Source organism: Scatophagus argus, chromosome 3 (assembly GCF_020382885.2).
Source record: "Scatophagus argus isolate fScaArg1 chromosome 3, fScaArg1.pri, whole genome shotgun sequence".
Taxonomy (NCBI): Eukaryota; Metazoa; Chordata; class Actinopteri; family Scatophagidae; genus Scatophagus; species Scatophagus argus.
This window is the reverse complement of record NC_058495.1, coordinates 5,971,842-5,993,676: the sequence shown is the minus strand read 5'-3', so window position 1 is coordinate 5,993,676 and position 21,835 is coordinate 5,971,842. Positions and strand designations below refer to the sequence as shown.

The 21,835-nt window shown below is 39.0% G+C and overlaps 1 protein-coding gene across 5 annotated transcripts in view; it reads right to left on the bottom strand.

Annotated features, from left to right (window-relative positions):
- The window catches only part of LOC124056003 (metabotropic glutamate receptor 4-like), a 111,958-nt gene that overhangs the window by 11,334 nt on the left and 78,789 nt on the right, over window positions 1–21,835 (bottom strand). For 4 of the 5 annotated variants that reach the window (XM_046383036.1, XM_046383034.1, XM_046383038.1 and 1 more), the window contains exons 6-8: window positions 14,622–14,822; window positions 5,712–5,848; window positions 3,515–4,450 (exon numbers count right to left, since the gene is read on the bottom strand). In XM_046383036.1, coding sequence (XP_046238992.1) covers window positions 3,515–4,450; window positions 5,712–5,848; window positions 14,622–14,822 — 1,274 coding nt within the window. Of the gene's footprint in view, window positions 1–3,514; window positions 4,451–5,711; window positions 5,849–13,022; window positions 13,710–14,621; window positions 14,823–21,835 lie in introns of those variants that run through there. The other variant, XM_046383039.1, reaches the window with a different exon arrangement.

Genomic DNA, 21,835 nt, shown 5'->3' with positions numbered 1-21,835 from the left:
AAAACTCGGTGATCACGCTCCATAGATAGACCAGATGTCCCTGTTTGAATGATAGAGAAAGCCTCCCATGGCGTTTGTTACATTTATCCTGGCACCAGATGACAAATAAATGACTGTGCTTGTAACGCTGAGGCAGAAGCCCTCTGTAAACTGGTGATGAGCACATAGGCGGCTAGATAAGGTAAATCAAGACCCGGAGGAAGTGGAGCATTTAATTGCTTTGAAAGACATGTCAGCGTGGGCTGTGAGGCTTTGTGGGGCCTGTCATTTACAGTACGATGATTATGAGGTGTGTTTGCTTTGACATGTTAATTCCTTAAATAAGAACATTGTTTATGTAACAGCTCAAAGAATCAGTCACAGGTTTTACATGAAGCCAAACACAGCAAGACTGGCTACTTTATGGCCCTTCAGGATGCTACATTTAAGAGCTATCTGATCCGACATCCCAATGATAAGGATGACATCATTTATCAGGTCTTTCCAAAACTGTAACAAATCACTGTTACAAAAATCTGTATTATGATCTGATGCTGCTATGGTTAAGATTTGGTTACACAATTTAGTTATTGTTAAGGTAAGATCATGCTTTTGTTTTAGAATGACATCCTCATTAAGATTAGGGGGGCTTTGTAATCCTCTTTTCAATTAAGGTTCAAGGTTCGGACTGTAGCAAATGGGAAGAACACAGAAAATAGTCCCATGTTTCGCTGACCCGCCCACTCTGATCTCCTCCCTCCATGATTACATGATCTTGTCACACTATTTCCTCTTTTGCTCATTTGAAGTCAAACAAATCTGGGGGACTTGCTCAATTGACTGATGCCATCTTTTTTCTTAACACATGATACACTAACAACACTAATGCTCTGCATTGGTGGTGACCTAAGCCACCAGCCCAAAGCGTTGATGACCCAAGAAAGAGATCATTTCAGTTATTAAATCATTCCTCAGTGACAAAGTAACTTAGTACTGCATGGTCTGTCCAAGCTATATTATAGTCAAAGTTAAATGAAGTTTTTTCTGACTGAACACTCAAAAGCTCTTTTGGTTATATATTAAATATGATTGTTCTCTCTCAAATGAGGAATGATGTAAAATGTAGGACGTTTCCCTGAAGCAAGATTTCCATTTTGTGTTCCATTTTATGTCTTACCTTAACAACAGCTCAGGGCGATGGAAGAAGTTTTCTAAATGATAAAAGCTGAACTATCTCCCAGCTCTTGTGTGTACAGTTTTCTACAGGATATAATAATTAACGAGTGACTAATGTATATTCGGAGCAAGAAACTGAGTGTCTTAAGGGTGAGAGAAGTTTTCCAGAGTTTGTAAATTAAATTCATCTGAGGTATGGAAGAAACAAAAAGTAGGACTTAACTTACCCTTCAAAGACATTTTTTTTTCACCTCTATTTTACTATTCAAAGCCATGCTAGCTAATGGATTACCTCATCCTCCAAAAGAGCTGTTCAGTCTCTGTGTGATTGTATAATTCTCTTTCATCTTCAGAGAGAGGAGATGGAATGATTAAACAAAGAAGTCGCTGATATCGATGGCTGCTGTTGACATGCAACTTCAGATGTGCAACACTAACATTAAAAAATAATGCAGACTTGGACTCGAACTGCTATTTCTTTACAATGTGTGCTTTGTGTGTCATGATCAAGAATGTGTATTGAGGATAAGCTGACATTACAGTACATTTTCCTGAATATATTTCAGTAAATGTAACATAAAACAAGTAATATCAGTTTGACTCAGCAAGTCTCTTCATTGTTTTCAACATGTAGGGGCTGTTGATCAGTTTAAGTGTTGACACCAGTAGATTTATGGGGTAAGTGGAAGCCAAATACAGATTCACAGTAAATTAGACTTAATGGTGTTAACACAACATAGGGCATATGAAAATAAGTTATTGTACTGCTGGTCACATACTGCATTATTAATGCAATTCAGTTGGCTGCAGTCATATGCAGATTTTCTGCAGTGTTGTAGACTATAAAAATTTTTGGGGGGGATGCTGAGCACAACACAATGCACACACTTAGTCTCTCAAGAGTGGTTTTCCACAAAGGTAACTATCACAGCCAGTTTTCCTCACCAGCATGTTGGTGTATTGTTTTGTTTAATCCCAAAGAGAACGAGGTAAAGATTAATTTGTTGCATCTGTCAGGCCCACGCTGGCACCACTGATATTGTCCACACCAGTGAGGCTTTTCCCTCTCCACTGTCCTCTCTTGTAGCCACTGAGCTTTTGTTACACTGCCAAAAGACCTCTTTCAACTGGATCTACACATTTCTACCGTGCCATTGTTGTGCCCCTTTGGCTTTTTATCCAGATTGTCCGAGATGAATGTGAGTTCTGAGTCGAGCCTCCATTTCTATGTCCCTTTTGGATCCCTGTTGACCTGTAGCCTCCCAGTGCTCCCACTGGATTTGATCCAGGTCCATGGTTCAGGAGGTCAGGCGCATTGATTTGACATGGGAATATGAATGTGAGTTTGTGTTTGAGTAAACAGCTCATGAGTCTCTAATGCAGTGTGGCATACAGTCGTCACATGTGTGTGAGTCATAAGCTTGCGTGCTGCCTGCAGAGTTATTAAAGAATGCACTCACAAAGCTGTGTCAAACACTTCTTAGGTTGTTAGTATATTTGAAATATGAAGCTTCCACATGATATCACCATTTTAGTTGTTGTTTAGCTGCTGAGTCCTATTAACTTTATCTCTAAAATTGTTCTTGTCATGAACTAAAGGCAGAGTGGAATGTTTTAATAAGAAAATGAACAGTGTCGTTCCAGATGGGACTGAGGTACAAAATTAAAGATTGCTGAACTGCAAATTTGTTGACTAGAGTGCGGCATTAGAGAGAGCACTTAAAAAGTAGTAATACCACAATTTAAAACCACTCCATTACAACTAGAAGTCTGGAATTACAATGTTCACACGGGTACTCAAGGTACTCATTATATGCGACAGCCCCTGTCAAAGTTATACTATATACAATATCTATACTCTATATCATATAATTATATAAGATTATTATCATCTATGTAGACATATGTACACGCAAAACCTATTTCTATTACATCAAATTATGCTTATTTTTGGAATGTCCTGTAATGTGTGTTGTTTCTTTTTCTCTGTTCTGTTTTATTTTACTTCTCAAACAAAGACTGGAAAAGTAAGTAATTGTTTGGTTGACTGGTAACAGGTGACACAGATTCACAGGCAACATGTGACAAGGATCTAAGGAGACAAAGTAACTCAGATGAATGTAGTGGAATTGTTTCTCTCTAAAATGTAGCAAAGAAAAAACATTAAGTTTAACAACAGAAAAGAAAGTATCTTACAATTGTACTTAATCACTATGGTTGAGTAGATATACTTATTTAATCTGGTTGTGAACAAACCAGAAAATATAAGCATAAAAAATGAACATAGAAATTAAGAACAGAAACTAATTAGAGTTGACACTGAAGAGAATTTTGTTTAAAAATTTTGTTGGAAGCTTACCTTTTCTGTGGACTGTGAAGTGCCAAAGAAGATTGGGATGAATGCCAGCCAAATAATGCAGGTGGTGTACATGGTAAAACCAATGGGTTTGGCCTCATTGAAGGTCTCCGGCACACCTCTGGTTTTAATGGCGTAGACTGTACAGGTGACCATGAGCAGCATGCTGTAGCCCAGTAGGCAGATCAGAGACAGGTCAGAGATGTCACACTTGAGCACTCCACGGGCCATGGTCGGGTTAGACGTCCTCTGGTCCTCATAGTCAATAATGGCCTTGGAGGGATCTACGCCAAACCAGATGCACACCCCGAGCAGCTGCACTGAAGCCAGGGTGAACGTGATGACTAGCTGTGAGGCTGGGGAAATGAACCTGGGTGCACTGATAGACATGGTGCCCTGCTCAAAGATGCGGTAAATACGATTGGTTTTGGTGAGCAGTGCAGCATAACTGATGCTCATGCCCAGACCCAAGAAGATCCTTCGGAGGGAACAAATTCCTACATCGGGGGTAGAAATCATTAGGAATGTTGTGGCATAACAGAGGAAGATGCCAGTTAGCAGTACATAGCTCAGCTCTCGGCCTGATGCTTTCACAATTGGAGTGTCGTTGTAGCGTATGAATGTGACCACAACAAACACAGTGGCCATGATGCCAACGACTGCAATGAGCACAGGAATGACTGCCCACGGAGAGCTCCACTCCAGTTTAACAATGGGGATTGGAACACAGCCTGTGTGATTTTCGTTGGGCCGCAAATCAAAGCGGCACATTTTACACGTGTAGGTGTCTGCCTGGTACTGATAGCCATCGCAACGCTCACAATGCCAACAGCAAGGGATGCCCTTCACAATCTTCTTGCGCTCGCCGGGCTGACAGGGATGACTGCAGATTGAGGAAGGGATCTGGCGGACACCGCCGGGCCACTGCATCGAACGAACCTGAGAGGAAGGCAGAGAGATACAGACATGACATGGACACAGAGAGAGTGACAAAAACAGAAACAAAGAAATTTGTCTGTGTGTCTAAAGTGGTGGCAAGTAGAGGTGGTGATGCTTTATTGATCTAAAAAAGGGCCCCAGAAACTCTGGAGGCCAAGGACAATCTCCATGGTGGTTACTTGTTGTTTGTGTGTTTGAACTTGGCCTGCAATACCATTCTGACTGCTTCCATGCTACTTGGTCTTATTTATTTACTTAGGTCGAGGTGGCAAAGGGCAAACAAAGGGTCAGATGAAGCATTCCTCATAGATTCAGCAAAATTTACCAGTTGGGGGGGGTCAAATTATCTGAAGGACAAGATACCAAGAAGGAAGGGTAAATCCATTGTCTGCTGTACAGGGAACTGTGTTTTTCTAGTTGTTTTTGTTAAAAAAAAAAAAAAAAAAAAAAATCTGTACTGAGCTGTCTGCGATCAGTGGAATAAAAGATAAATACTGTTTGAGGATGCCTCTCTCCTTTGTGGATTTTCCCCTTTTACAGTCGTACTTGTAAAGATAAATTAAATTCATCATTTCAAAATGGGTCTGCTCTCTTTAATGTTATGTTATCAATTTTATTCAATTGTGGCTGTTCATTAAAAGTCAGTAAATTTGTCTTTAAATGTGTATTTAATTAACAACTCAAAGAACACTAATTAAATACAGCCGGCTTTAGTCAGAACTGGCACATTCCACAGTAGGTGCCCACCACAGACCTCATGTTTTTTACTCCACAGCACATGTTGAAAGAGGTAAAGAAGGCGAAGCTCCTCTCAAGCTGCTTTGTGTGCTCAGTTGTGTTCTCTTTTGCATGCCCCAGGCCCCCCCCCTTCATTTTGTCAAAACATAATTTGTTTGGTTCCTTTATGTAATTTACAGTTATGATACCAATACTTCATCACAGCCCCTGCTCACAGTATTGTTTTTCGAAGTCAGTGATGCTGTCTGGTGAAATGATATTAAGTATGTCTGTCCTTAAGCTCTCATGGCTTTCTTTTCATCACAGTCTGCCCTTTTAATCATTTAAAGTGCCCTCTGGATATTTACACCTTTGAAGATGGCACTAAGCGCTATCAAATGGTTTGGGAGGAGTTAGTGAGCAAACACACAGCTGCAGTGAAGGATTTTCATTGCAAACACAAACACAACATTAGTAGGCTGAATGTCATCAGTCCTTTTGTGAAGATAATGTGTGGGCGTGGAATAGAAAAGGCAAAGCTCACATTGAGATGAAGTTGATCTGTCCAGTGGCCAATTATTTTGTATTCGGCTGTCCGGTTTCTGATCTGATATTGGTAGATCTCGTAGCGTCCAGGGGCATCTCCATTTTCATTGAAGAGCACTGGGTTGCCAGCTATGCCTAAATGAGAAAACAGTCATGATCATTTACTGCACAGCATCAAGTTATTTCAGATGTAGTGAGTGCATGGGTTTGAAAAGATTTCTTTATTTCTTTCCAATATGGTGATATGACAAAGACTATATTCTTAACCACTGTGAATGCAGGAGATGTTTCCACATGTGAACATATATACAGTACAACGGGAAGCAAGTTCATGTTGGATGATTTTTAGACTCATGATGTATGTTCAGTGGCAACATTCAGAAAGCCTTTGCCTGTTGCATTGCAAGGCAGAGCATATGTATGGCGTAGAGGATGGTCTGGTGAATTGTTGAACAGCTTGATTAACTTTGATGCTAGTGTGATGACCACACTTCATGTCCTGTCTTAGACCAGCAATTAAAATCTGCTTTTAAGCATGCATTTATAACCGTCACCACGATTATATCTAGTTTCGTTCCAGACAACAAACAGTGATTCAGATACATTTTATATATGGTATTAGGAATTTGGACATAATCTTACTACATGGGTAGCTAGCAAGGAGTATAAATCCTGAAAGAGAATTATTTTTGCTTTAATGTATCATTATGAAGGAAATGTTGATTGTATGTGCAATGTAATGACTGTGCAGTAATGACACTATCTGCATATAGATTGGTTCCCTATAAACCTCTCTTTCACTACGCAATTTTGTCTGCCACAAAAGCTGGGAAAATGAGTGGCAATCCAGTCAGCCTGGCAGCCTGGCACCATTTCTCTGTACTTTCAAGTCTCCATTATAGACTAAATGAGTAAATAAACTCAAGCTTTTGTCCTATTTTGCTGGCACTTACTGCTCTGAGGAACCCAGTTGTTTTTTGTGATAATGGTGCCAACCATAATACCACTTGGAAATGCTAGTGACCAGTAGAACAAAAATGCAGTTCAGTCTCACTGTCAGACTAGAACTTAATCACTTAAGTGTTTTGTTCATAACTGTAACACTACTGTGGTTGCCATGTGCAAATACTGAAATCTTATAATATCAAGATTTTGTCAGGCATTACAGTTTTGTATACATACACAGTACACATGTGCACACACAGTATCTGTTAAGCTGTCAGCCCATGTGCTTGAGAAGGTTTTTGGACAGTGACAAACTAACTTTGAATGGTTGGATATCCACAGGAGGTCCAGAGGTTGACTATTGACTCCCTCCTGACCCTGAACACAATTTTTTCACAACTTCTGCTCTCTACCCAAGGTGTTATCTGCTTCATCACTTCATCTATTCCTGTGTGGCATTTACCAGCTGTAATGATGTGTCACAAAGAAAGCACACCAAAGATGTCTCTGTAAGGTCCATAATGGAAACTAGCTGAGCCACACTTCTAGTCTAGCAATCCATTTAATTATGGTAAAATGGGGAGAACGAGGGAACTTCATGTTTAATAGATTTTCACATCAATTTTCACAAACATGTATACCTTCAAACACTGATGAATGCTGTAACCCACTGTTTTTCTAGCTACGCCTGCTTTATTATTAAGTCCCTTAAAAAATGAGTTTTCCAGCTAAGAACAAAAGCTAAACATGGCCAATTGCTGCTGATGGATTTCTGCTGATGAGTATTTTTTTCTTTACTCTTTGTTTCCATGCTGGAGGACGCAGCGCCCTAATCCACATCTCGATGAGTCAGCCCTGCTGGATTACAGCATTACCGTTTTACTCAGCCTTGCCTGTGTGACAATGCCGCCCACATCACAAAGCAGGGAATGATCATGGGAGGATTACAGTGACTTCATAAAGCAGAGTGGCATTATGTTTATATAAACATATTAAGCACATTAATGCTATGACTACTGCCATATTTTCTATCTAAGATTTCTATCGTACCAAGCTTTTTTCCTCTCCCTTTTTCTGCAGTTTCCAAAGCTTTTAAAAGTGCTTTGAAGCTGGCTGACCCCCCACTGTCACGGTTTGGGCTATGTGCTCGAGCTTGTAAGTGTTCACATGGACACTGCAGTCACTGATGGGGTATAATGCAGCTATACTACCTACATTACATGGCTGACATTACATGATTATATTTCACATCTTTATGGGTCTTTTGGTCAGGTTTCCTTTTCATAGCTTGACAGCTGTCTCACTGTGGCTTGGAAATACTGTAAATTTGCAATTTGCCTCTAAATGCACCAATTACAGCTGTTACCACTGTAGTTTATCACTCATTCATGTTTTGGGCTGTTTAAGTCACATTTGGTAGCAGCTATGTGTGTGTATATATATATGTATGTATATGTATATATATATATATATATATATATATATATATATACACATACTGTATATTATTGAAGAGGCTGACCCAAATGCATGTGTTATATAAACATCAGTGGTTTAAAAACATCACAAACAGCAATAGCTATTCAGGTTAGTAATGAGGCTGTTTTTGTCATCATATTAAAAAAACTGTTTGGGAGAAACAACAAATTCCATCCTGTGTTTTTGAATTTTGGTGGTGAGGCAGCCCCTTTGCTTTGATTGTAAATTTTGCTTTTAATGTTTTTATCCACATTATTTTCAATCATTTATCCTACACCGTCAGCAACCACCTGCTGGAACTGAAGGGAACTTTGGAACATGAAGATGACCATACGCAGAAAACATGTTGTGAAAAACTGCCTGAGACACAATGAGACGGAGCCTTGGATGCATGGACCGTGCAGTCAAACCATTCGTCCTGTCAGATTAAGTCCCAGCTGTTCATCAGCTATCCTCAGAATAATTGGTGTCAAATTACTAGTGGTAGTTGGAAAGAAAAGCTGATATGGGCACTATAATGTTTCTTTAGTTTTTGCAAGTGATGATGTTGTTGTGCATTACAGAAATTCCTCATATTGTGCAGACTGAATGCAGTTATGTGTGCATTGTGTGAGGACAGCTTAATACAGTAATTCTCTTTAAAAGTGTTAAAAGCAAATCTGGGTTATTGCTGATCTTATTTCCAGGTCATCAAATATCAACACTTTGGATTTGAGCAATCACATTAAGAATTGCTTATTGCACATTTGATGCAACACTTTTATATTTTGACACATGAGAAGTAACCAGATGGTATCATGTGCTGACAAATGACTGTGTAATTCTCCAGTGGTGTGCATTACGGTAAAACAAATGGTGTTGGGAAATAAAATGACAGGTTAAGGCCCTGTGGGGAGGGGGCGCTGTCATTCAGTGGTGTGGCAATGTTGTGTCCTCTTCATTAAGAGTGAAGAGCGTGGTGCATTTTGGGTCAGCGTGGTCAATGTTTGAGTTGCAGATGAGAAATTAGGCCTGTCATGTGGCACAAACTGCTTGTCTAAACAGTCCTCACAGTAGTCAGGGGCACAATGAGTTCCACAGAGGCCTCTGCCACCGCTGCATTGTGCTATGCACTAATGTGACGTGGTGGCCTGAGGCTGCACATGTGAGTACTACAGGCTACTCATTTGCTCGTCGCTTTGTGTACTCTCAGGGAAATGCTGGGGTTAATGAAGTGCTTGTAATTATATGTAATATTTAATGACTGTGTTATTGCCCCCACCCCCTCCCTTCCACCACTCATACACACCTTAAGAATTACCAGAGTATGGTCATTAATCCAACATGTGCTTGTTCTGCATGGATGAACAACCAGGACACCTTGGTGAATGGCAGCACAGCTTGTTGCCCTCTACACTGGTCATTAACTCTTAATGATCTGTATGCCGGCAAGTCATGGAGAATTTACCACAGATCCACTTCACTCTTCAAGCGTGTGTGTGTGTGTGTGTGTGTGTGTGTGTGTCTTTCCCGCCCCTTCGTCATTGTCATGCCATTATAATGATTAGTCAATCCTGGCATATATGCTTCTGCTATCTACAAGTACTCACTAACTGGGTTTTAAGCTGAGAAAAACTGAAACAAAAAAGAAATTAATCTGTCAAAAGTTTATTCACTAACGACGATGCACTTGGATGTTGGGGTCACAAAGGAGAGATATGAATGCTGTACGTTGCTGCATAAATGCTGGTGTTCAGATCAGGAATCTCTCACAATAGACAAAATGAACAAATACAGGGCAAATAAAAACATTGAGGAGGGTTTCTCAGCGCTCTAATAGGTACCTTAAGCATAATTTAAACAGAATTAATTCCATTAGTACATCAACAGAGTCACATACTGTCAGATTCACTAATTTGCTGTTCTCATTTATTAACTAATTCCAATTGGGTCTGCTTTTTTTGCCTTTGTGATTGTATCAGTACAACTTAAAATGAAGCTGGAGTTTCAGGAAGTGTGGAGTATTGCTGACAGCAACTCAATGCTCAAAGAATGAAAACAAAATGGAGATGATCTGTGATTGAAGACACTATTATATACAGTATTATATAGAATACAAACTTATCAGAGAACTGACTGCGACATGGTGAGCAGTTGTGGGGAAAATGTGCAACAGATAAATATGGATGAATTTTCCAAAGTTCATTTCAGTCACTTTAAGTTTTCTAATGACCAGTCATGATGTCAGCAAACTGAGCTACACCTCTTACACCATATCTAAATTAGCTTACTTTCTTTCCAATGTCGCGATTTAAGAGCATACAGAAACAGGAACATAAGATATGTTTTAGCCACTCCTCGAGATTTTACGTTACCTGTCTATATTTTTTGTAGTTATCTTTCTTAGAATATGTGTACAACTGGTTTTGTGGTGTTACAGTGACATAGATATGAGATGCTGATGAATAGACTTTATATTTCGAGTGGTACATTCTCGTCGTGTTAAGAAACCGGACTTTATTTGGTTTTATATCACTTCATTCTTTGAAGTTTGTCTTGCATCCGAAGATGTACACTGCTTCATTTAAATAACAAAAACACAACATGTAACCAGGGCTTGTGCATCAAACATGATGACTCAGTGGCTGCAGAGCAAGTGAGGAACAGGCCTGGGTATTATGAAAGAAAGCCAGACATTTTGCATTATGCAAAAAACAAGTACATACTAGAAGCATCTTTAGAACTGCACAGTGAGACTTTGAACATCCTTGATTAGAGAGAGGTGAAAAGTGATGGGAAACTGCTCAGAGCTCGCCTTTATTCCACACTTATAACTGCTGTCCCTGGTGAGAATGACCTCATAAAGGCCATTGCTTTTTTTGTTTGAGGCAGTGCACTTTTCTTGAAAATGATAAGAAGAGACATGAAACACTGGTTGGAGGCTTCATTCAGTTGTGGCTGACTGAAGTCTAAACAACTCTTAGATGCATTGAATACAGAGATGGGAACAATAAAAAGGGAAGATCCAAAGAGTGTCAAACGGTGCCTAAAGATGAACTGGAGGTGTCAGATTCTTCACCTCAGCTGCTGCTGAATGACTTAAAAATGAACACTTAAGAGATTGGTGATTTGGAATAAATAAACAGCTACAGCTTCGCTCATCTGTGTGGAAAATTGGAGAAAATATAAAATCTCTTGAGAAAGCACACAAATACTCCCAGACTAGTGGAAATATCCAAGCCAAGGCAATACTTTTGTCAGATTGCTTTTCATCTCTTCTAAAAGGTTATCTGTCATCAGCTAGCTTTCTGTGTCCCCTGTTGAGATATCACAGATAAATGGTTTTGTGAGTGTGCCAGGAGTGGCCACTTTGAGCTATGTTTAAGAAGCTCTTTGACATATGACCTTTATCAACCGAGTTTCATTACATATACAACCTAAGACCCAATATATTTTCTATGGGAATGGTCTTACTAGACTCTGCAGAGCTGCGCATCTCTGCAGAGGAAGAAATTTGAATTATTTTTAGCAGATGTCTATTAAAACTGCTGACAATAAACAAAAACCTGTAACAATAGAGTCTTGCTGGCTCAGCCTCAAGAATGATTCATTACAAAAATAAAAAATGACCTACTTTTATATACATGGCTATTGCTGTTTGTTTTTTGAATAAAAGGATGACTGCTCTGTGTTTTTGCTGGTGCGTAACATACTAGTATCACAATATTGTCTTTGAAAATATAATACACAGTCCAGCCTCAGCAGTTATGTTGTTTTATGTATCTGGACAAGTTCAATATACTGCTATGTGCTGATGCAATTAGATGGAGTGTAGTGTAACCTCAAGGCAACCCCTCTGGTCAGTTCGTGTTGTAACATTTATACAGTTTGCTTGGTTAGAACAGAATTCAGCTCAAAAGGACCTACTGCAATGGAGCTTCGAGTCTCTTCTTACAGGCTGAAAAGCTTGTTGAGGCCACCTTATAAAAAGTACTCAGTCCTCATCATGCAAACAACCAAATTTAAAATAATGTTAATCTCCTTCATGGATGCTTTCACATTTTACATCCTTTGATAAGGTATTTATCCACTCATACACAAATACTTGGTGCTGTTGTCATGTCTGATGTTTTATTATTATTGTTTACTTTATTAAATCATTATTTAACGTCATGCATTTATGTTACACTAACCATGTGTCACTTCAATGTAATGCAAGTTGGTTCAAAATTCTCAATATTCTTTACAGAAGAAATCAAACACAAGTGGCAAGAGAGAGAAATAAAAGCTCCCACATTTTCCCAGAGTGATTATAGTCAAAACTCCAACTGTCAACTTTGTGCCAGGCTGTGTGGTGTCTCTAGTTAAAAAAACACATACAGTACACTGAATTAAAACACCAGTATAAGGAAACTAACACATTTTTCAGTATGCAATTTAAAAAATCTAAATTAACTAGACATAAACCAGCAGATGAGGAAGTTATGTCTGGGAGAAAGAAAGTAGAGAACACATACACTGTTTTACAACAGACCAAGAGAACCACTGAACCCAACAGCGCCTGTTGTGAACAGCAGTACATCAGTTGTTTTTCTCCCACATGCTATTAGATTCTGGCCTGCTCAGCTGCTGCAGTTGGGAGTTAAAGCCATGTTAGTCTTAATGGCTGTTGCTGAAGGAGACTATTCTACCTGATTTCCCATCAAGTCATGAGATCATTTAAATGGATAAATCCAACTGCCTTTAACTGCTATTTCGTCATGGCAGTTAAAGTTCCTGTTGCTGCATCCTTACCTAAACCTATATACATTATATACAACATAAATTAAACCTAAAAGTACCCAATTGTTTGCTGTTATAATGAGAATAATTTTGGCAGATGAAGTAAATGACAAATGGCAAATGAGATAATATACAGAGCTATATAGGTTTATACTGGTCTGATCATTGTTGTGGAATCACTTCCTTTAATCTGAATTTCATTAGCCTGATGATCAGATTGAAGTGACATTTTGTTTTACTTCCCTTATTTAGTCTGACATTGTTTTCATTTTATACGGTTTCCATTCGGAAGGGACGGTTCATTTGTTTTGTTTTACTCTGATAAATAATTGTCCTATCCATTCCATGAATGTCAGTTGATAGTAGAGGCTGCAGTAGAGGCTACCACGAGCAGTTAACTTTCAGGGAAGATCAATCTGAGAGTTGTTTTATTTCTCCTGTAAAACAACTTACGACAACATGGGTACAATTTCTGTCAGTCTCATACTTGCTTACCACAGTTCAGATAATCACACCTTCCTGTGCTAATCTTTTAGTTTTTTATGGCTATATCTGATTGTAAATTGGTCTGACAAAACAAAATATGCATGCATGCAACATGTTGTGCTCATGTGTTCATTAGACAGTGACGCATTGGACAGAAAGATAGTGACTGGTTCTGGCAGCAGTGGTGGCGGGAGTTACCTAATACTCAGTGACAACAGTAATGTATGTCACAACTTGAACATTCCCATTGTACAAAAACATTTATTAACAGTGGCAACCTCTCTTTCATCATAAAAATATTCCTGATCTGTTGTGATGTGAAAGCCTGTAAAGCAAAGGAAAATATTTTCTTTTACTTTTCAATATGAATTAAACATTGAATTGACATTCTGATAAAGCAACAAGTGGATATTAGAATGACAAATTAGCTTGAAGAGCATGAGTTCAAATGAATAATTTATCTGTACAAACACTGAACACTCAAGTCTCTGTGAAAGAACTTTAATTCTTTTAAATTGCTTTGCTTTAAAAAGAAATTGTCTATATAATGAAGCTCTGGATCACTGCTGCTTGTGTGAAAGCAGTTAATTATTAATATGCTAGTCACAAATGTGGACTTGAGGGATAGTTGAGTATAATGTGAGGCTACACAGAGGAAATGGAAAATAGGTCATACAACTGTAGAAAGTAATTGATCATCTAAATCATTCAGTCAGTATAGCCATGTGGTTATTGGCTGCACAGTGACTGAAAATTAGAAATAACAAAGTTAAATCTACAACTGTCAGATCACCTACTTCTCTGCTGAGTTGTGACCACTGACATATAAAGATGGACAACACATCTCTGCTTGCTCTCACTGCACAACACTGGGGCCAAAATATCCTGGATACGAGCACTGACATCTTGTGCTGATGATGTCATTTGGAGCCAGAGTCTGAATAGTCACTGTATGGATTTGCATGAAATTTGGTGCACTCTGTATATTCACGATGTCTGGAAAATAAATCCTAATCACTCTGGCGATCCTATGAGTTATATGAGCTAAATGATAGCAATCTAACAAACTGGGATGGTGAATATGGTAAACATTATATCTGCATGCTTGCATTTTCATTGTAATATGTTAGCATGCTGACTTTAGCATTTAGCTCGAGGCAGTCTTAGCAGTGTATTTCCATAACAGTGAAATGGTAAAGAGCTGACTTTGATTCCACTATAAATAAATGTGACTCACCTGCAAAGTTTAGACGACGGATGTGCTTGAGCAGATGCGTGCCATTGATGGGATCCATTTTAGCGCAGAGGCCCACCTTCCCCGGGCAGAGCTCCTGGTGCATGTTGTGGAGGGCATGAGCCATTGCATAGACTGCATCAATAACAAACTGCACCTTTCCTTCCTGCTCATAATTTGAGTCCTTTCCTATCCGCTCCTGATCTGTGAAACAAAGAAAGATGTAAATTAGACACATTAAATGCATAGTTATACTGTGTATATACTGTGTGGTTTTGTGAATTGGTTATATACAAATTAGAGAAAATGCATCCTCTGTCTCTCCGTTTGGCTCATTGTTAACCTTTTCAAGTGTCGTGTCACATTTGTATCCATGCAGTTAAACAATCGTGAGAGAGGCTGAAAAGGATTTCACAAGTGGATCTGAAACCCTCAATCTGTATGAAGATCTGTAATTCAGACACATTGAGCAATCAAGAAAAATATACTCGAGTTAGACTCGAGTGATTTCTATGAATGGGTTCAGCTTAAAGAGTTAGCTACTTGTCAGTCTGCCCCAATCCTTGTGTGAAGAAGGCTGATGATGAAGCAGCATATTTAGTACTTGATCCACACAACTAATATGCCAAATGATAGTGCCAAAAAGAGACTCTGGAAAGAGCCATCTTGAAATTCAATTGGAGAACAAAATGAAGATACTACTTGTGTTTGCCAACAGTTGCCAAAATGTATCTTTTCAACACTTCTACCTTAGTGTCACTCCCGCCATGGAGAGCAGCTCAGGTATGACAGGACAATTCTGTGCAGACCACTTGGAATGAGCTTACCCTTTTAAATGGAGGGTGTGGCATCAGTCCAAAAGGCATAGAAGAAAATGCATTGCTCCTGGGTGAGTCTTTTCCTTTCTACACTGAATGGGTCTTGCCTCTTGTAATTAGCTAGAAGGTAAATATCTGGATCGCTGTAGAGGAGCAAATCAATTCCAATATCTTGAGTGCAAGGTTTTCTCCTCCGGGAAATCTCATCAGTTAAAAACTAAAACTCTTTCTTGTTCCTTGAGTGATTTTGAACACATTAGGTCCTGGCCCCACATGTTTATGCCAGTCACTATTAGCTACATTGCCATTTTCTGGTAGCAACTGTAAAAAACTGATGTGCGTTCAAGTGTGATCGAATCCTTGAATCCTGAGCTGCTTGACTGAGTGTCCAACTGTGAATTAAGTTGCCTGGATGCATTTAGAGGCCATTATAGCGAGGAAGCAGGAGATGAAGACATCCATTCACAGGACAGGGATAATCCGCTCATAGGCTCAATGTAATAACTTGTGATAGCAGTTTATTAATCTTGGCCCAGGTTGTTCCATAAGTTTTTGTGACTGTTAATTGCTGTGAGGAGGTGGGGTCGGAGAAGGAGATATAACATGTAAATCCTAACTTCTCCTTTCTCCTCATGAGCCTCAAATCTTAAAGCTGTCTCAGTGTAGCTCAGCTGTATGCGGCAAAGAGATTATAAAAAGCAGGTGTGTTTAATTTAGATTAACAACAGACTAATTGCCAGGGCTGTATAAATGATAGAGCTGCATATATTTATATACCTGCAAAATGGAATTCAATTAAGCTTAGCAAGTTATTAAGCGCACGGTAAGGGATCTGCTGCTGGAATTTCTAAAATAATGACTATACTGTTGGGTACAAAATTACCTGACATGGGATACAGCTCTTAAATCTAATCGCTTGCCGCTGTATTTAGCAAAAAATGTAAAATATTGCAAAAGAAACAAAAAAATTGTTTGGATAATGTGCTAACACACACCTATATATATATTCAATGTAAGGTTTTTGCACGTTTTATTTTTCACAACCTTGAAGCTATGAACTAAAATGCGTTTGCCTTATTGAAAGATAGTTTATTAACGGGTCTTTGGTTTATGATGATTTTCCTCCCAAAAAATGTTGGATATTGTGTAAAATGTAAATGAAAACAAAATGCAATCATTTGTAAAACAAAAGTACAAACAGCAGTTTATGAAGTGTTCCTGAGCCTGTGTACTAATATCTTTATACAGTCATGTGTTTGACAAAGTGGTGAATCTCAGCCCATTCTTGCTTGTGAATGAGTGAGCCTTTAGAGGATTCCCCTTTCATACCCACTCATGATACTATCACCTGTTACCAATGAACCTGTTTACCTGTGGAATGTTCCAAACAGGTGTTTTCTGAGGAGTACACAACTTTCTTAATCCTTTGTTGCTCAACTTATTAACAGAATTGGCATCTATCTATTTTTGTAAGTTGATGTTGTTATGGCCAGTAATAACATGCCATATGTACATGTACAAAATATGCCACAGCCACACCTCTGTCTGTTGGATACAGTTTGGACAACCTCAACAGCACACACACACATTTCTGAAAAGTGGTTTGTCAGACAGACAGTAAAAAACCTGCCCTTAATTAAGTGATTCTTCTTGTTGAGTAACACTGATGCAGTTCCCAGATATTGAGTGGGATAGGTAGACACTAAGATATACATTTTGTAAATGCATGTTCAACAATGTACCAGCTGCAGTTACCGTAATCACACTTTATCATCATCTGTATTTTAACTGACATTAAGTGATTTAGTGTTATGGTATATTGAGCCTTTCTGTGGAAATACGGTCTTATTTCCTGTCCCAAAACCTTGAACAAATAATTTGCATTCATGCATAGGTTTAAACACGCAGCATGAGGTTTTCACTGAAACTGTCACAAGATACAGTCTTGCACAATGTTGAAAAAATAATAATAAACCCTGCTTTACTAGAAGTTAATTTAATGTCATCGATGTGGTCTTCTTTACTCCTTATCAGCTTGTGGATCATAGCAGTCTATAACCAAACATTACGTGGCACAACAGTCATTTATCATTCAACATCTGTCCTCTTAAGATTCAAACAATTTTCTATAGTCACTTCAGTCGGAAAGAGTGCTGGCCCCCAAATCAGCAAAGGTCTGCATCGGTTAGCCCTCTTTCATTTACCACATCTCCAGCTCCTCACAGAAGACCAGAGGCGTTTTAATGTCCCCGATTATCTCATGAGCTTTAGAAATGCATGAATTATTGTTGGAGGTAACGGCTCAGTAATTAAAGGCCACAGGGCCTTGATTGGACAGAGACTGTCACAGTTTGGCCGACATGCTTATGCCATGGGGAATCCTGCAAGCCAGAATGGGTGTGACAGTGATATTTCTCTTGCAGGCCTGGCAGGACACCCACACTAACTTTGCATTGTCTCTACTCCATAAGACCGTTTCCCTTCCACTTCCCCCTTGAAGTCCCTAGCTCCCTCCTCACTGGCATTTTGGCTCTTTCACACACATTTTTCAGGCTGGCGTTTTGCTTTCAGAGAAATCCATTCAGATTAAGCAAGGCAGAAGCAAAGTGTGGGTGTTTTCCACTCTCAAGGCGTCACACAAGACATTTTGTGTCAGTGTGTGTGGGCTCAGACCTTTGACTATTTTTTTCAGCTTGCGACTGGCCACAGGCCATTCAGTCTTTTCTTGCCAAGACAGTTGGGCTGCCCCTTAAATTAATGTGACACTGGAGCTATATATGCTACTCTTCTGTTTCATCATTTGGTTCATCTTAAAATTTTACCGTGTGTCTGATTTTACAGCTAAATCTGTTATTTGTGTCTTTTCAGGGCTGGAACTAACAATTATTTTCTTGTTATCTAATTGTCTTAGTATCTTACCCAATTATTATATATAAATTAATTAATACAGAAATAGTATAAACACAATCATCAATAGCAAATTAAGTAACAGCACCTCTGGATTTCATAAGTAATCATCTTTATGCAGCCTACAGCTTAATATTTTTGAAAGTAAAAATAACACACGATGCTTCACTTCTACTCAGTATCTGCATATAATATTCATGTGCCAAACAAATTTGCAACACTCGAAAACTTTTGAAGTATTTGATAAATTCAGAGATTCAAACCGCATATACTGAGGCAGCATAAAGCTTCCAGCACTCTACAACTACATAACAACTGGTAAGAGAGAAGACTTAACTACTTTAAGTCTGTCATTATTGTAACATGTAACATAATTCATGTTATTTGTTGCCTTTTTATTTGCATGTAAATAATTTTAGTATAGTCTTATCTTGTTTAATACTAGACAACCAATACGGGCCTGGAATCCAACTTAAATCACAGTCACAGTGGTGAGAAAAATGACAATTAGATATTTTCCTCAAAGCATTCAGTTCCATTCTATGTTGTATTTATTTTCATTGTGCAATAGAAAATCCCCTGTCACAAACTGGCAACAAACCTCTACCCAAGTGCATGCTGGGAAAGGCTCCAGCCACCTGCAACCCTGAACAGGATAAGCGGTTTAAAAAATAGATGCTTGGATGAAAAAGCAAAGCACATGTTTACTTTTTTGCATTGCTGTGTTTCCTGCTTCTCTCCCATGTCATTAATACTCAGGAGAAACAAGGAGTCCATGAGATGGGTCCCTGCTCTACCTCACCTCTCCTTTCCACTTTAATCAATATCGGTTTTACATCTCCTTCATTCACAGATAAAAGACAAGTCTCACTTTTCCCCCAGTCACTCATGCCCTCCCTATCCTTTGATCACACTGAGGAGTCTAACCCTCTTAGGACGCTGATAATTCTGCACCACGAGCTTCTCTCACAGCTGCCTCAGACACGCAGCAAAGCCCTCCACCAGTGGAGAGGCACCACGGGTTTCACACTTTAACCTCAAACAAATGCTGCAAGACTCTCTCTCCTCGTGAAGTTTAACACTAAAATCCCTGTAATGAGAAAGGCGACCTACTGACTGCGTTACACAGGTGCCTATCGCAATCACTCCCAATGTAGTGAGAGTCTTTATCATGCTGATATGGGTATGTCTTCACCAAGGGATTGTAAAAGAGTAAATTTTCTGAAGTACATGAGCATTTAGAGTGCAACGAGGTAATTAAAGAATGTAAAACTTGATGATCTCTTCAGCTGCTTATCTGGCTGACTGCTTTTTGTCTTGCCTGCAAATAAAATATAAATCTAGTCAACAGCTCAAATACTGCCGGTCTTATCCCTTAAAACCTAAGGTGGGATGTTCATTGGCAAATTACATTGTACAAGTTCAACACTTTCAACCTTTTAATATCATTATTATGCACTGACAGTTACTGTTCCAGATTTATTATCTATTTACTTATTTCCAGATTTTATTTACTTTAACTTGATATATTTTTACTTCACTGTTCTAATAACCTTCAGTATTATGACTCCAGGTACAGATTCATAAAACTCTCTTTAAACTCAAGACCAAAGGTTTATGTATGCACAACAGCAGAAACATACATACACCATCTTTGCGTTTAAGTTTAATACCCTGCGTGCACACTGTTCATTTATTTACACCTCAGTTACTGTGAAACAGTAAACACAATCTGAGTGTTATTCAGGGTGCTGATAAGACAGCAGGCTTCTGATCCATCACTGGAGCTCCTGGAGGAGCTCGGCGGTGTTCTCGCCAGCAATTCTAGCTGGCAGGTAACCAGAGGTCGTAGTCCTGTCAGTCTGACGACTAACTCATGTCTCAGTGTTATCTCAGCCACCTGAGTGTTACCCTACATATAACCCTCTGTGTTCTCTTTTGTTTTTAGTGTTGGGACTTGCTGCGTGTGAAGATGATGCCAGCTGTTGGTTTTACAGCCTACCTCTTGAGTAAAAATGAGAGTTCACTAAATACACGAGAGAGTTTCTCTCTCGTGTATTTAGTGAATCTGTACAGTTTGAGCTGTGGTGTTTTTATTGTTTTGCTGAGTTTCTGAGAGATTCTCCTAAGTTTTGAGTCTCTGTGCTGGATTCCTTATGATTCCACATAAATGTATGAATGTGATCATCACTCCAACACTGCTACTAGTTCCACCTAACCAAAACAACTGTATGCAATACACTATGAGAGGCTTGTTTTAAAACCTGCCTTCATGAAGGTTGCAATGTTCAGTTTTAGTTGAAACTGTTTTGACAAGTTCCGATTTAACTTTATTGTCATTTTGGATGCTGCAGGAAGCTGAAACAAAAAAAGACTAAAAATGTTTTGCCCAGAATCCCTCTTTTATGTTTCTTAGCCTCAATGGTGCTGTATTTGAAATTCAGCTCAGTCAGTGACATCTGGAAAACTGTTGTGCAGTGCATGTGTGGAGGTACTGTTGGCATACTGTCACAACACATTGGTGTTTATAAATACCAGTGTCTGTAGCGTATGCAGATTTTGCATATACACACGTGGCTCGAGGGCAGTGTGGTGGCTCAGCGGTTAGCACTGTCACCTCACAGCAAGAAGGTCGTTACTTTGATTCTCTGGAGTTTGTGTGGTGGTTTTTGCCTAAAGTCATATTTTTCAGTCGTTCAAGAGACTTGAAATTGCCCTCAAGTGTGAATGTGAGAGTGAGTGATTTTCAGACTTTTTATCCTGAAATGATGTGCTGATCTATCTGGGGTGTCCCTGCATTTCCTTTCTGTGTATGCCCCATAACACAACCATGTTATGTAAAATAATGCAGTACTGTTTTCATTATCTTTGTTCGTTGAACATCAGTGTCCTCACTGTAAAGCAACCAGTCTTTAAATTTCAAATAAATGTTGCTTTCATTTCATATTTGCGCACGCATAATGTAGGGTTCAATGGCATTTAATTTGCAATGTACTCCAAGGCATGCTCCTGCCATATTTGAAAAATAAATGGAATCTGAAATTGAGTTCTTGTTTGTACATGCAAATTTAAACTTGATAATAGCAATTTTTGCATTAGAAGTCTTGAATCTAACTTTCAGATTGCGGTCTGAGCTAAGTCCTCAGTCGGCCCCATCACTCTGGGAGAGCAAACACTGACGACTGCAGATTAAAAAGTCCAGTTTCTCAAAATAAGTCAAAGGTAGAATACAGAGGTCTGCGATGCTACGGTATGGGTCCAATTACATGGCTTAAAATTCTGCTGTCACGCCATGTACGGCTGGGTGAAGTGAAAAGGTTCTGCAGTCAGAATAAGCTAATACATTGATTTGCGCCTCTGGTTTGAGTCTTCTACATTGGATTGTTACATTATTAACCAGGATGAGTAAAAATTATTTATTGAGTACAGCTGCATTCCATCATAATATTACCTACTGTTGAAATCATGTGTTTGTGCTTCATAAATATCTTT